The sequence below is a fragment of the Cynocephalus volans genome, chromosome 2, assembly GCF_027409185.1.
Source record: "Cynocephalus volans isolate mCynVol1 chromosome 2, mCynVol1.pri, whole genome shotgun sequence".
In the NCBI taxonomy this organism is placed as follows: Eukaryota; Metazoa; Chordata; class Mammalia; order Dermoptera; family Cynocephalidae; genus Cynocephalus; species Cynocephalus volans.
The window spans coordinates 172,649,558-172,663,215 of record NC_084461.1 but is presented as its reverse complement, the minus strand read 5'-3'; the positions used below and the strand labels follow the sequence as shown (position 1 = coordinate 172,663,215).

The 13,658-nt window shown below is 36.1% G+C and overlaps 1 protein-coding gene across 5 annotated transcripts in view; it reads left to right on the top strand.

Moving 5' to 3' along the window:
* The window catches only part of PPP3CC (protein phosphatase 3 catalytic subunit gamma), an 88,925-nt gene extending 75,528 nt beyond the window's left edge, over positions 1–13,397 (top strand). For all 5 annotated transcript variants that reach the window (XM_063084879.1, XM_063084876.1, XM_063084873.1 and 2 more), the window contains 5 exons: positions 4,095–4,121; positions 5,052–5,133; positions 5,769–5,866; positions 11,634–11,663; positions 12,883–13,397. In XM_063084879.1, the coding sequence (XP_062940949.1) occupies positions 4,095–4,121; positions 5,052–5,133; positions 5,769–5,866; positions 11,634–11,663; positions 12,883–13,067 (422 nt within the window). In that variant the 3' untranslated portion in view covers positions 13,068–13,397. The remainder of the gene's footprint in view (positions 1–4,094; positions 4,122–5,051; positions 5,134–5,768; positions 5,867–11,633; positions 11,664–12,882) is intronic.
* Positions 13,398–13,658: the final 261 nt, after the last annotated feature.

Genomic DNA, 13,658 nt, shown 5'->3' with positions numbered 1-13,658 from the left:
AACAACATGAATGAGAACCATCAGAAATAGCAAAAAATAAAAACAGACCCCCAGGTTCTCCAGATATTGCTTTTATCAGATCAGACTCTAAAATAACTATGCTAATGCTGGCCTGTTAGCTCAGTTGGTTAGAGCATATAACACCAAGGTCATGAGTTTGGATTCCTATATCTGGCCAGCTGCCCTTCCAAAACACAAACAAACAAACAAATAACTGCTAAAAAAACAAAACAAAACTATGCTTACTATGTTCAAGAACCTAAGAGACTAGACTGAGAATTTTGGCAGAGAACCGTGAATTATAAAAGGGGATATAGCAGATTTGATAAAGCACCAAAAGAAAGTTCTGGGACTGAAAAATAAAATAACAAATTAAAAAGCTCAACAAAAGAATTAATAGCAGATTCAGTAAAGCTAAACATAGAATAAGTGAACTGGAAGATAGATCTAGAGTGAAGCATAAAGAGAAAAAAGGTAAATACACACACACACACAAAAGTGTAAGAGACATAGAGGATACAATGACTAGGCCTACCTCATGTGTGTTTGGAATCCCAGAGAAGAGGAGAGAGAGAGAGAATGAGATAGAAGCACTATTTGAAAAGATAATGGATAAAAATTTTCTAAAACTGGTAAGACAACAAGTCATAGATTGAAGAAGTCCTATAAACACAAAGCAGAATAAATACAAAGAAAACACACCTAAGTACATCATAGTAAAAGTGCTTAAGACAAAAGACAATGAAAGAAATCTTAAAGCAGCCACACAAAAAAAGAGATTACTTTCAAAAGAGAACAGTTAAACTGACAGTTGATTCTTCATGGAAGCAATGGAAACAGGAAACAATGGAGTAACATATTCAAAGTGCTGAAAGACAATAACTGATAACTTAGACTTTTATACTTAGCAGAAATACCCTTCAAGAATGAAGGTGACGTAGCATTTTTTATGCACCACCCCTTAAAATTTTAACTAATAGAATTATCAGGAAACACACACTAAGTGAAATTCTAAAGGATATTATTGAAACATGAGGAAAATACCACAGGGAAGCTTAGAGATTCAGGAAGGAATAAAAAGTAAAAATAGCAGAAAATATCTGGGTAAATCAAATGAATGTAGATTTTATTGAACAATAATAATAATGTTTTGCTGGATTTAAAAGAATCAAAATATATGACAATAATAATGGGATAAGTAGAGTTAAAAGGTGTGAGGGCTGTACATTATCTGGGAACAAATGGAAGTACCCATTAACATCATACTTTGATAAGAGATGCATGTTGTAATCACGAGGATATCCTGTAAGAAAAGTTTCAATTATGTAACTTTTAAGATATAGGAAAGAAATGGAATGATGAAAGATGATCCAGAACAAGGCAAGAAAGGAAGGACAGTACATATCATAGGACAGATCTAATAAACAATGATAGTAACTATATTAGCAATATTATTAAATGTAAATGGATAAAAGGTAGATAGGTAGGATAAAAAAACTTTATGATGTTTTATAACAGACAGATCTAAGGCATACATATACAGAAAGTTTGAAAGTAAAAGGACATGAGTAAATATATGATGCAAACATTAACCAAAGAAAAGCTCATATAGATAGATTAATATTACATAAAGTAAACCTGAAAAATAAAGATTTAACAACTTTAAGTTTGTGTGCAATTAATATCATGCCTTCATAATATGTAAAGTGAAAGTTGATAGAAGTACCATGAGAAATAGATCCACAATGGTAGTGCAAGAATTTAATAAATAGTTCATGGTAATTGATAGAATAAGCAAACAAAATCGGGAAGATTAGACCAACGCAATTAATGAACTTGACCTAATGGACATATAAACAGCACTGCACCCAACTAGTGTGGAGTATACCTCCTTTTCAAATATATATGAATATCTACAAAAATTGATTATATCCTGGGCTAAAGGCAAGTTTGGGGTGTCAAAGGATTAAAATCATAACAACTGTGCTCTATGATTATATGAAATTACAATATAAATCAATAACAAAAAGATAAGTAGAGTGCCTTCTTATTTTAGGAAATTTTAAAATATACTTAACCCATGGGTCAAGTAACAAACCACATTGAAAATTAGAAAATATTTTGAACTGAGTGGAAATAAAAAGCAGTACATATTAAAACTTGTGGGATGCATCTAAAGGCATGCTTAGAGGAATATTTATAGCCTTAATGCATACATTGGAAAAGAAGAAAGGCAGAAAATCAGCACTCATCTCAAGAAGTTAACAAAGTATAAATAGCACTTTAAACCTAAATAAATAGAAAAAGAATGAAATAAAAAGTTAAGTGTGGTATTAAGAACACAGCAAATAAAATGCAATATAAAGGATCAGCAAAACCAAAATATGTGCTTTTGAAAAGGCAAATAAAATTGGTAAACCCCTGATAGGATTAAGTAAAAAAGAGGAGACAAAATAACCAATGCCAGCACTGAAAAAGGAGACATCACTATAAATCCTATAGACATTAAGAAGAAAACAAGAGAATAAATTTATACCAATAAATTTTAAAACATGAATATGCCATAGTTAATAGCAACAGGAAAAACATGGATAATCTTGCAAGCATAATGTTGAGCAAAAGAAGCCAGACCAAAAAAGTACATGCTCGATTATTTCAATTTCATAAAATTCAAAAACAATGAAAACTATAGTGCATGTGGATACATGCTTGCATGGTAAAACTATAAAGAACAGCAAGAAAATGATTTCAGTGGAAGTCAAGAGAATGATTTTCTTTGGGGAGGAGAGAGACTATAAGGATATATTAAGAGGGATCTAAGAGAGGCTTCTGGGATACTGGCAATATTCTGCTTATTGACCTGAGTGGTGGTTATATGGGTGTTTATTTTTTAATAAATCATTGACTTATACATTTGTTTTTATGTACTTTTCTGTGTGTTTATCACACTTTGTAGTAAAAAGAAGTGAAAAAAAAATTTATACACTTACAAAAATGGGGAAATTTTGGTAGGCATTTTTGTAAACTGAAACACAAATGTGTTAGTTTTATTGACTTACCTGATTGAGGAAAGCTGAAGAGCTGAAGCCCAGCTTAGCAATAGGGAATGCTGAATTCCAGCACAGGAGCCTCAAAAAATAAAGGAATTGGCAGCATCAGTTGCTAGAAGTGGGAACTGTGGGAAGGGGGAGGGAGTCGGCGGGGAAGGGATTGTGAGCTAACATAAGTAGACTGGGTGGAAGCTGTTTGAAAGACAGTTAAAGTCCTGGTTGCCACTGGGCAGCTGCCTCCTCTCCAAGTCTGGAGGCTAATCTCTAAACAGTGTAAACCAACGGCTTTCTGGAATGGGGATATAATTGAGGACATCAGTACCTTGCCCAAAACAGATGAATTCAGTGACAATACGCATACTCAGTTCCTTAAAAAAGGCCCATCCTGATCACTCAGTGTAAAGCTGAAAGTTGACAATCTCCATCCACCAACTCTGAAAGCTTTTTAGTTCCTCACTCTTAATCATGAATATACACCCAGGATTATCAGACACCTAAGGAAGATCTCTAAGAGACAAACATCATCAGTAAAAACAGCAAAAACCAACTTGAATAAACTTGAAATTCTGAGGAACGTTTAAAACCTTAAAAAGGAGAACTATAATATCCCCTGAAAGATAAGAGAAGGTATTGAATCGATTAAACAGAAACGTAATGTTCTTATTAAGAGATTTGTAAACTGTTCTGTGCGTTGTTTTTGTTCTTTGTTTTCAGCATCATTTTTTCCCCAAATGATATCTTTTTCTCTGTCTAATGTTATTTTCATGAGTTGTTGGGATAGGAAATGTTGGATAATAATAGATGTGAATTAATGTAAAACTATAAACCTTTAAGAAATGGAAGAAACTGCTGACGAAATCTGTAATTTAATGTTCTGTCATGATACCAAGGATGTCTCTTATGAGCTGATAAGGATAAATAGCCTGCTTCTCTCATTGCATTTCACTTTGTTTTTTTTTTTTCTCTCTTCCATGTAAACTTAAATTTCTCTTCTCATATTTCTATCTTCATCTCCTTGTTTCTTGGTGTCTCTTCTCCCCGAAGATCACTACATTTCAAGCTATCAGAAAGGTATCTGACTGAAATGTGCTAAGAGCTTAATACTCGCTGTCTGTCCCACCATAATGTTTTGGTTAGACATTTTTAATTGGTAGTTGAATAATTTCAGACAGGCTCTCCATTCTCCCTTTCAGTTTTAATGTATATGTTTTCTCTGGACCTGCTGCATGATCTGGCAGGATGTTGAGAGCTGGAGGTGAGGAAGGAGAGACCGTGTTTCTTTTTCTGACTTTTGAATGTTGTCACCTGGTGCATGCCTGGACCTTGGCTTCTCATGTGTGGGCTATTTCCTGAATCTTAGTTGAGAAAAAGCCATAAAGTCTTACATTAATTTTTTTGATGTTGCTTTTTAAAATACATTACCCATCCTTGTAATTCGTACTGCACAGTTGTCAAATAGTACTGTGAGGAAATAACCTACTGTTGTAAGTGAAGATTACAGAATGAAAGCAGCCCTCACTAAGTTCAGGAGAGCTAGCTGGACATTGTGTTTACATGCAGAAGACAAATGCTCACATGATCACTTGCCATTTGGCAAGTCAAATCCTGCACCCTAAGGTGGCCCTCAGCACTCTCAAAAGAGATCTTTGCTGTAGCAACTGTCTTTGTGAGGTTTGTTTATGTGTGTGTGTTTCATTCTTCACTGTGTACTACATTTCAGAACCACAAATAATTTTCTACCTCTCGTAGATCCATCCAGTCTGTCTTTTTGGTGGCTCCTCCATTTTTTACTTCATCTTTTTCTCTTCTGGGTTTTTTTCTTGCTCCTTAGAACTTACTGGGATTTTTGTTTGTTTAAACAAACTTAGGCCTTGATTTCTTTTTTTGATACAACAGTTTCTGTAACTTAAATAAGAAAGTCACTTCATCCTGCATTTTTTAAAGCCAACCTGTTAACACATTCCTTTAACTTACTTCTTTGTATTCTTCGTATTCTTGAAGGAAGCACTACAGTTCGTAAGGAGATCATCAAGAATAAAATCAGAGCCATTGGGAAGATGGCACGGGTCTTCTCAATTCTTCGGTAAGGAGAAATCTGTCATTACAGTGTGGGATAAAGGCATTTTGAGAATAAGTTAAAAGTTGATTTCAGAACAGTTTTTTCAGAATTAGAATTTGGTATTGGAACTACAAGTCCTCAAACTGAGTGCACATTGAATCAGACCCACATCTTATAGTGATTAAACATATCCTGCAAACATTCATTTGGTACTGGCTTAGATATGGTGAATGTTACGGTTTAGAGTGGATTTTCGAGACAGATTGCCTGTGTTCAAATTCTGGATTTACTTCTTTTTAACTGTGTGATCTGATCTTGTGTTTAATCTCTGTGCCTCAGTTTCCTTGTCTATAAAATAGAGATAAAAATAGGACCTACCTCACAAGGTTGTTAAGTGGATTAAATGGGATAATGTATGGCCAACAGTACAGTGCCTGGCTATTCAGTGCCTCTAATTGAAAAACAAGAACTGGGCGATTTTTGAAAATTGGAATATTTACAAAAAAAAAATCCCTTTTTTTGAGTCAGGGAAGGGGTCAGAGGTAGGAAAACCTGTCTTCCCTCTCTATGCTTTTTTTCTTGATTTCCTTAAAGAATCTTTGAATTGCTGAATGGTGGACTCCCTGGCATTAACCCAGGGCTTTGAACTTCCTTTGCAGGGAAGAGAGCGAGAGTGTGCTGACTCTCAAGGGCCTGACTCCTACAGGTACACTCCCTCTTGGTGTCCTCTCAGGAGGAAAGCAGACTATTGAGACGGGTGAGTATGAGAATGCTCTTCTCACAGATGGTGTGCTCCCATTACCCAGTGGCCACAGTAAAGTTAAAAATTGGGGTTTCTTTCAGTAAATGGTACTAAAGCAATTGGATATCCATCTGGGGGAAAAATGAATCTTGACCTTTACTTCCCTCTATACACACAACTCAAAATGGTTTATAATGTAAATGTAAAAGGTAAAACAGTAAAGGTCCTAGGAGAAAGTATGGAGAGTAGACATTGGGGTAGGCAAAGAGTTCTTAAGTAGGATACAAAAAGTACTAACCTTACAAGAAAAAAAATTAATAAATTGAATTTCATTAAAATTAAGAAATTCTCTTTATTAAAATATATAATTAATAGAAAAGGCAAGCCACAAACTGGGAGATTTTTGCAATACATATTTCTCACAAAGGACTTTAGTCAGAATACACAAAGAATCGGGCTGACCCCGTGGCTCACTCGGGAGAGTGCGGCACTGGGAGCGCAGAGGCGCTCCTGCCGCGAGTTCGGATCCTATATAGGAATGGCCGGTGCGCTCACTGGCTGAGTGCGGTGCGGGCGACACCACACCAAGGGTTGTGATCCCCTTACCGGTCACAAAAAAAAATACACAAAGAACTACAAATTAAAAAGGAAATTATAAAAATGGTTAATGACCTGGCCAGTTAGCTCAATTGGTTAGTGTGCAACCTTATAACACCAAACTCATGGTTTTGGATCCCCATACCAGCCAGCTGCCGTAAATAGATAGATAAATAAATGATTTTAACAGGCACTTCAGAATGGCCAATAATGGATGTGAGGGCGATCTGGCTGCGACATCTGTCACCCCATTGATCGCCAGAGTTGATTCGGCTGATCTGGCTGGCTAGGCGGGTGTCCCCTTCCTCCCTCACCACTCCATGTGCGTCCCTCCCGAAGCTGCGGGCTTGGGTCGAAGAGGACAACCTTCCCCGATAGAGGAGAGGACCGTTCTTTGGTCAAGGGTATACAAGTAGCTGCGCTCCCCTGCTAGAACCTCCAAACAAGCTCTCAAAATGGCCAGTAAGCATATGAAAAGATGCTTAATATAGTTATAGCTATTCATCTGGGAAATGGATATTAAAACCACAGTGAGGTACCACTTCATACGCCTTAGAATAGCTAAAATTAGAAAGTCTAACAATACCAAGTATTGGTGTGTTTGTGGAGAACTAGAACTAGATACATTACTGGTGGGCTTATAAACTGATTCAACCACTTTGGCAAACTGTTAGCAATAAAGCTAAACATATGCCTACCCGATATCACCCAGCAATTCTACGCCTGGTATATATCCAAGAGAAATTAGTATGTCCACCAAAGGATGTGCATAAGAATGTTCACTGTAGCTTTATTCATAATAGTCCAAAACTGGAGACAACCTAAATGTCTGTTGGTAGTAGAATAGATAAATAAATTGAGTTCTATTTATACAATAGAATACTCCTCAGCAGTGGAAAAATAACATATTATGGATACGTGCAACAACATGGTTGAATCTCACAGATGTTATGGTAAGCTAAAAAAGCCAGACACAAAAGAGTACAGACAGTCTGATTTGTATGTTGTTTAAGAACAGGCAGACTAATCAGTGATAATGGAAGTCAGAATGGTGCTTCCTCTGGTGGGATAGTATTGACCCAGAAGAGGCACAGAGAACTTCTGGAGTGTTGGGAATGTTCTGTATCACTATCTAGGTAGTAGTTATACACATGTAGATGTATATAAAAATGTATTGAGCTGTACACTTCAGATTTGTGTACACGATATGCCCAATGTATATTTTATACCTTAATGAAAACAAGTGTGGGGGTTAGTATCTCAATCAGAGATGGAGTTTGCCTGAGGCCATATTCTACTGCAGTTCCACCGTCACCTTGTCAGAGTTTCAGTTCTAAAAATTATCAGGGAGCTGACTTCTAAGGAGAGGGCTTTATGGAATCCTGGAATGAAATGGTTGATATTTATCGGAATAAACACAGATCTGGTCAAATAGGGGAAGAGACAGGAGATCACATCGTTGGTGACTAATTCTGGTCATGAAAACGAGTTGAAGTATTAATATCTTAAACTTAAGTTTTGTTTGTTTTTTTTCTTGTCATCCTGCCACTTACTGGAGTATTTTTCCTTTTCTGGAAATTTCACTGCTTTTGACTAATAGGAACAAATCTATTTTTTTTTTCTTTTTATGGAATTGAAGAATTTTTCCTCTTTAAAATTGAATACTGAAATATTAGAGTTTAGCTAGACTAGTTTAGGAAGACTGGACATTTTCTCCTTGGATGTATGCAGTTTATTTTCTTAATTCTTTAATTTCATGAAAAGAAACAATAAGGTATTTCAGATTGAGGATTTTTTTTTCCCTCAAATAAATGTGCAGTTTTTTTGGTAAGCAAAATACATTTTCATCATTGCTTTGCTTGGTAATTAGTCATGTGAGATATTCTGAGAACATCTCTGACAAGGGTATTTTAGAGTGATAGGAAGAAACATGAATAAAGAAAAACAGGAATGTTCTATAGCATCCTTACTTGAAAAGTTTTGAAAATTTTCTGTTGTTCTAGACCTTGGAAGAGCAAATTTGCAAATCAGGGATAGGTAAATGAGAGAATTTCACAGACTTATTATTTGGGAATTTGTTTGTTAATAATTCTTGGACTCAGTTCCAATGTATCCAGTTTCTCTTTATTCTTGATTTGAGTATGAATGCTTTAATCAATATAGGACTATTTATTGACACTTCTGAAATTGATAGAAATCTTTAGGAATGTGTGAGACAAACAAAATTAAAGTTGGAGCCAACTTTTTGAGCTTCTTATTCTCCCTTATAGATTGACAGGAAGTGAGTTTATTTTGTGCTCTTCACATCAGGGCCTCAGTTCCACAGGTTCATTAGAAAACTGGAGCATTAGCTAAAAAAGACCTTTTATTGTTCTTATAACTTTACTTGGAGAGTTTTCAACCAACAATATCCCATATGGCCTTATAACGTACATTTATTTATGTCCCACCTTATTCCAAGAAGGATTTGAGTGAGGTACAGTATACATAAAACACAGTGAAGTAAAATAAATATGCTTGGAAATTGGAGCACAAAGGAGAACAAAAGTAAAGCCAATAGTAAGCCATAAATTTGACTCCAAATTTCCCGGTAGCAAAAATAAAGAGGAAAGCCAAGAACAAAGCAAGATTCACAAAGACAATAAGATAAAGATCAGTTATAGACTGGACTACATCAAAATTAAATACTTTTGTGCCACATCAAGGAAGTGAAAAGACAACCCACAGAATGGATGAAAATATTTGCAAATCATATATCTTGTAAGGAACTGGTATCCAGAAAATATAAAGGATTCCTACAACTGAGTGATAAAAAAGACAATACAATTTAAAAATGGGTAAAGAATTTGAATTGACATTTTCCCAATGAAGACATACAAATGGCAAATGAAAAGATGTTCAACATCATTACACATTCAGGAAATGCAAATCAAAACTGCAACGCGATACCATTTTATACCCACTAGGATGGCTGTGTTAAAAAAGACAATTAATAAGAGGTGTTATGCTGGCTGGTTAAGCCAGTTGGTTAGAGGGCAGCCGTGTAACACCAAGGTCAAGGATTCGGTTCCTCATACTGCCAGCTGCCACAAAAAAAAAAAAAAAAAAAAGGAAGAAATGTTGATGAGAATGTTGAGAATGTGGAGAAATTGGGACCCTGATACACTACTGCTGGAGCGAATATAAAATGGTGCAGCTGCTTTGGAAAACATTCTAGCAGTTGTTTAAACAATTAAATGTAGAGTTACCATACAACTCAGCAATTTCAGTCGTAGTTATTTACCCCCAGAGAAATGAAAATATGTCCACACAAAAATTTGTACACAAATGGCATTCTTCATAATAGCCAAAAAGTGGAAACAACCCAAATATTCATCAACTGGATAAACAAAATGTGGTTTATGCAATGGAATACTCTTCAGCCATGAAAAGGAATGAAGTGTACAGGTACATGCTTCAGCATGAGTGAACTTTGAAACCTGTGCTAAATGAAAGAATTCAGACTAGGTATTATATGACTCCATTCACCTGAAATGTCTAGAACAGGCAAATCTATAGAGACAGAAAGTAGATTCATGGCTGACTAGGGCTCAGGGGAAAGGGGAGAGAGGGAAATGGGAAGTGACTGCTAATGATTAGGGGATTCTTCTTTGGGGTGATGAGAATATTCTAAACACAGATTGTGGTGATGGTTGCACAACTCTATATTAAAGTTGTTGGCTTGTATACTTGAAACAAGTGAATTTTATGGTATATGTGAGTTATATTTCAGTAAAGACGTTAAAAAGAAAAAAATTGTTCAGTTAGTTTTATATGACTGTTTCTTATAATGTTCCTCAATGCAGGTTGCTATCTTAATACCCAGTGCAAAAAGCAATATAAAATAAAAAGGGCCCCAAACAAGGTAATACTAGTACACGTTTCACCACGTAGTTTTTAATCTCTAATTAGACCAGCACTTTCAGGCAAAGCTTTGTTCTCCAACTTCTATCAGTGCATCAGTGATGTACTGTTAGAAGGCACTATAGTTTTCTTGTGAAGTGTATTTGCTCTATTTAAGATTAGAGAGGGTGTGATGTTGCTTTAACACATGCCTACATATGGTTGACAAAATAAGCACTTGATAAGTTGATTCCAAATATCCATTTTTAACATTGTGTTAGGAAGTTAACTTTGCAATTTTTTTCATATTCTCCACTCTTACTGATATGTAAAGCCTTGGGAACAGCAAACTGTTACTGTCCATTATTCTTCCCTGCCTTCTTTTAGAAAATTGGTATTGGAGGAACTGACAGGGTTCTGCTAACAGGATCTTTATTCCTACAGCCTATAACCTTTTCATATATTAGGGGTTTTACCGTGTGAGAAAGAAGATGCAAGGAAGTTTACCTATTGGAACTAATTTTTAAATTGCTTCCTTTTTCATCTCTAAGGGAGAAGAGGGCTTTCTTAGTACGGTAATTAGCTTGCTCTCTTGAACACTGAATGGAAGCTGCCGTATGGGTTAGAAACTTTTGCCTCTGCCGTATCTCTAATTCCAGATGGGTACATGAATTTGCACTGGGAATTGAGTAGTTCAATGTCTTTTCCCTGAACAAGAAATGACCCCTTACTTGTAACCCATTTTTCTCTCCTTCCAAATATCAGTCTCCTATTCAAAAGTCACTCTTTTTTATCAAGTAATTTAAAATACAGAGGGACCCCACATAAGTTGCTTGAGAACAGTAAGTAGTTTTAAATTTGCTTTTTGAATAGGACCCAGCAGCAGCTCACTTAATACTGTCTGAGCTATTACAAACTAAAGAATGGGGGTGATGTTATTTAATTTGACAAGCTATTTTGATATGTGTATGTCAAGACATAAACTATCAGTTTGCTGTTTAAAATGAAGAGAGCAATGTGCCTACACCACTTAAAAAGCTAAAAATATTAGAAACTCTCCCCACCTCATATTCCCCCCCAATTTAGTTTCTTGTTAATCCTCCCCACTTCATATCCACAGACACCCCTCCTGATTTAGTTTCTTGCAATAATCCTCTTGCTTCTTTGACTAGTCAGCTTTTATTATGGAAGGGATAGGCTAGCAGGGGGACCCTGGGATGTCTGTACTGGCAGCACTGCGGGTGGATTACTCACTCTTTTTCTGTCTTCATTTTTGCATGCCACCGCTGCTGCCCTCTTACAGCCACAGTAGAAGCAGTAGAGGCCCGGGAAGGTATGGCCATGTTGCTGTGATAGATGTGATCATGTGTCTGTCTACTAGTTTCAAAAGCTTTATAAACATTTCAAATATTTTGTTATTGCATCACCAGAACTGTAACAGTGAGAAAAGGAATAGATATTTCTAGGCGTGTTCACAAAGCAAGTGTTTCTTTGTGTCCTGTACTTGTATTAATTTAAGTGACCTTCACCACAACTAAAGTCCTTTCTGGGCTCAGTTTTAATGCAATGGCCGAAGCTTAAGCAACTGGTCATGAGAATCAAGTGGCTTTAATCCTATATCCCTTCCATATACAAGAGACATCCGTTTGATTACAAGAGATTCAGACAGGTCAGCCTCTTTATCTAATTACTAAGGGATATCAAAAGCAGAGGCGAAAGTTGACTGGAATTTAGTTTGATTCATTTCTGAGGTTGCCCTAAGGGAGTCAAACCAAATTATCTTTGTTTCTGTGGAAACATATTTTAAGTAATATTACCTGTGAATTTGTGGATAAAAACCATTGTAATTAATAAATCTGTTATAAATTTAATTTTTATTAAGTAGGGTGGTTCAAACTGGGAATGCCTTTCCTTGATTCTATAAAAGTTGAATCAGACTTGATACTAGTAACACCAAGGCCAAGGGTTCAGATCCCCTAACCAACCAGCCACCAAAAAAAAAAAAAAAGTTGAATCAGAAGGAAAATATCTAGAAGCTATTTTGACGGTTTCTAACTTACAGCTCCTGGTTGTGCAAGATGAAATGCTGTCCTAAACAAAATGATTAGCTCTTTTATTACTTTTGTGTGGTTAATGTGGTGTTTGTACTTAAAGCAACTACTCTGTGTTTAACTTGTTCTATTATCCTAGTGTTGCCTTTTTCCTAGCATCGAGCATGTTTCTGGCCCATAAGAAACTTAAATATATTGGGACTAAATAAGAACATGTTAGCTTTTTGTCAGGTATATTTTTGCCATGATAACTTATACTGAACTTTTATGAAAACTATTTTTACAGTTTCAGCCACCATTTGGTTGCCTTAAAGAAGCAGTCAGTAGCTTCAGACAAGGCTGATTCAATCAAATATTGCTTTTACCTTCACCAGACACGTGCTCCTTTGCCACCTTTCTATTTTTCCCTAGGAAGTTGCTGTGTGCTAAGAAACTTTTTTAAGCTTGTTACTTTGCTGCCTAATTGAGCACTCCCCATCCCCTTTTCCTGTTTTTCTGTAGCCATCAGAGGGTTTTCGCTTCAGCACAAGATCCGGAGTTTTGAAGAAGCCCGAGGTCTGGACCGAATTAATGAGCGCATGCCACCCCGAAAAGATGGCATACACCCTGATGGGCCAGTGAAATCGGTAACCCCTGTACATACAAATGCTACGCACAGGAGTGACCAGGGGAAGAAAGCCCAGTAATGACTCAAGGTCCTGCTGTGACCCAGGCGGATCTAAAACTTAGAACAAATTTTATTTATTTATTACTGGAAAATGAAACAAAAACAACTCAAACAACTTAAACCTGGAGGTGCATTCATAATTCAGTCTGCATTTATTCTGTAAGAAAGGTGACCATTTTATAAATTCTTTTAATTATGTTCAGTATATGTGTATACAAATTGCATCTGTTTTGTTTTTCCCTTTTTCCCCATAATTTTTAGGAACTCATCTGATTGTTGTCAATACACATGTGAACTCTTGTGCTATAAAGGGGAAGTTCCCCTAATAAAAGGGCCTTGGAAACCTCAACCCTGGGTTTCATGAACTAGTCAGCCTTTACTCTTGTTTTTGGAAGGTAATACTGTATCTTTCATTTAAGACTAATAACTTTTCAAACGCAAGAGGGCTCTTCTCTTTTTCGTTTTTTTCTTTCCTGCTGGGTAGCATTGAAGAAAGGCCGCTTAGATTTCAGTGGCTAAAATTGCTTCTCTTCTGATGAAAAACTTGATTATAGTAGAACTTCTAAGTTAATAACCCAAACCCAGTGATTTTAAGGACTGAGGGGAAATA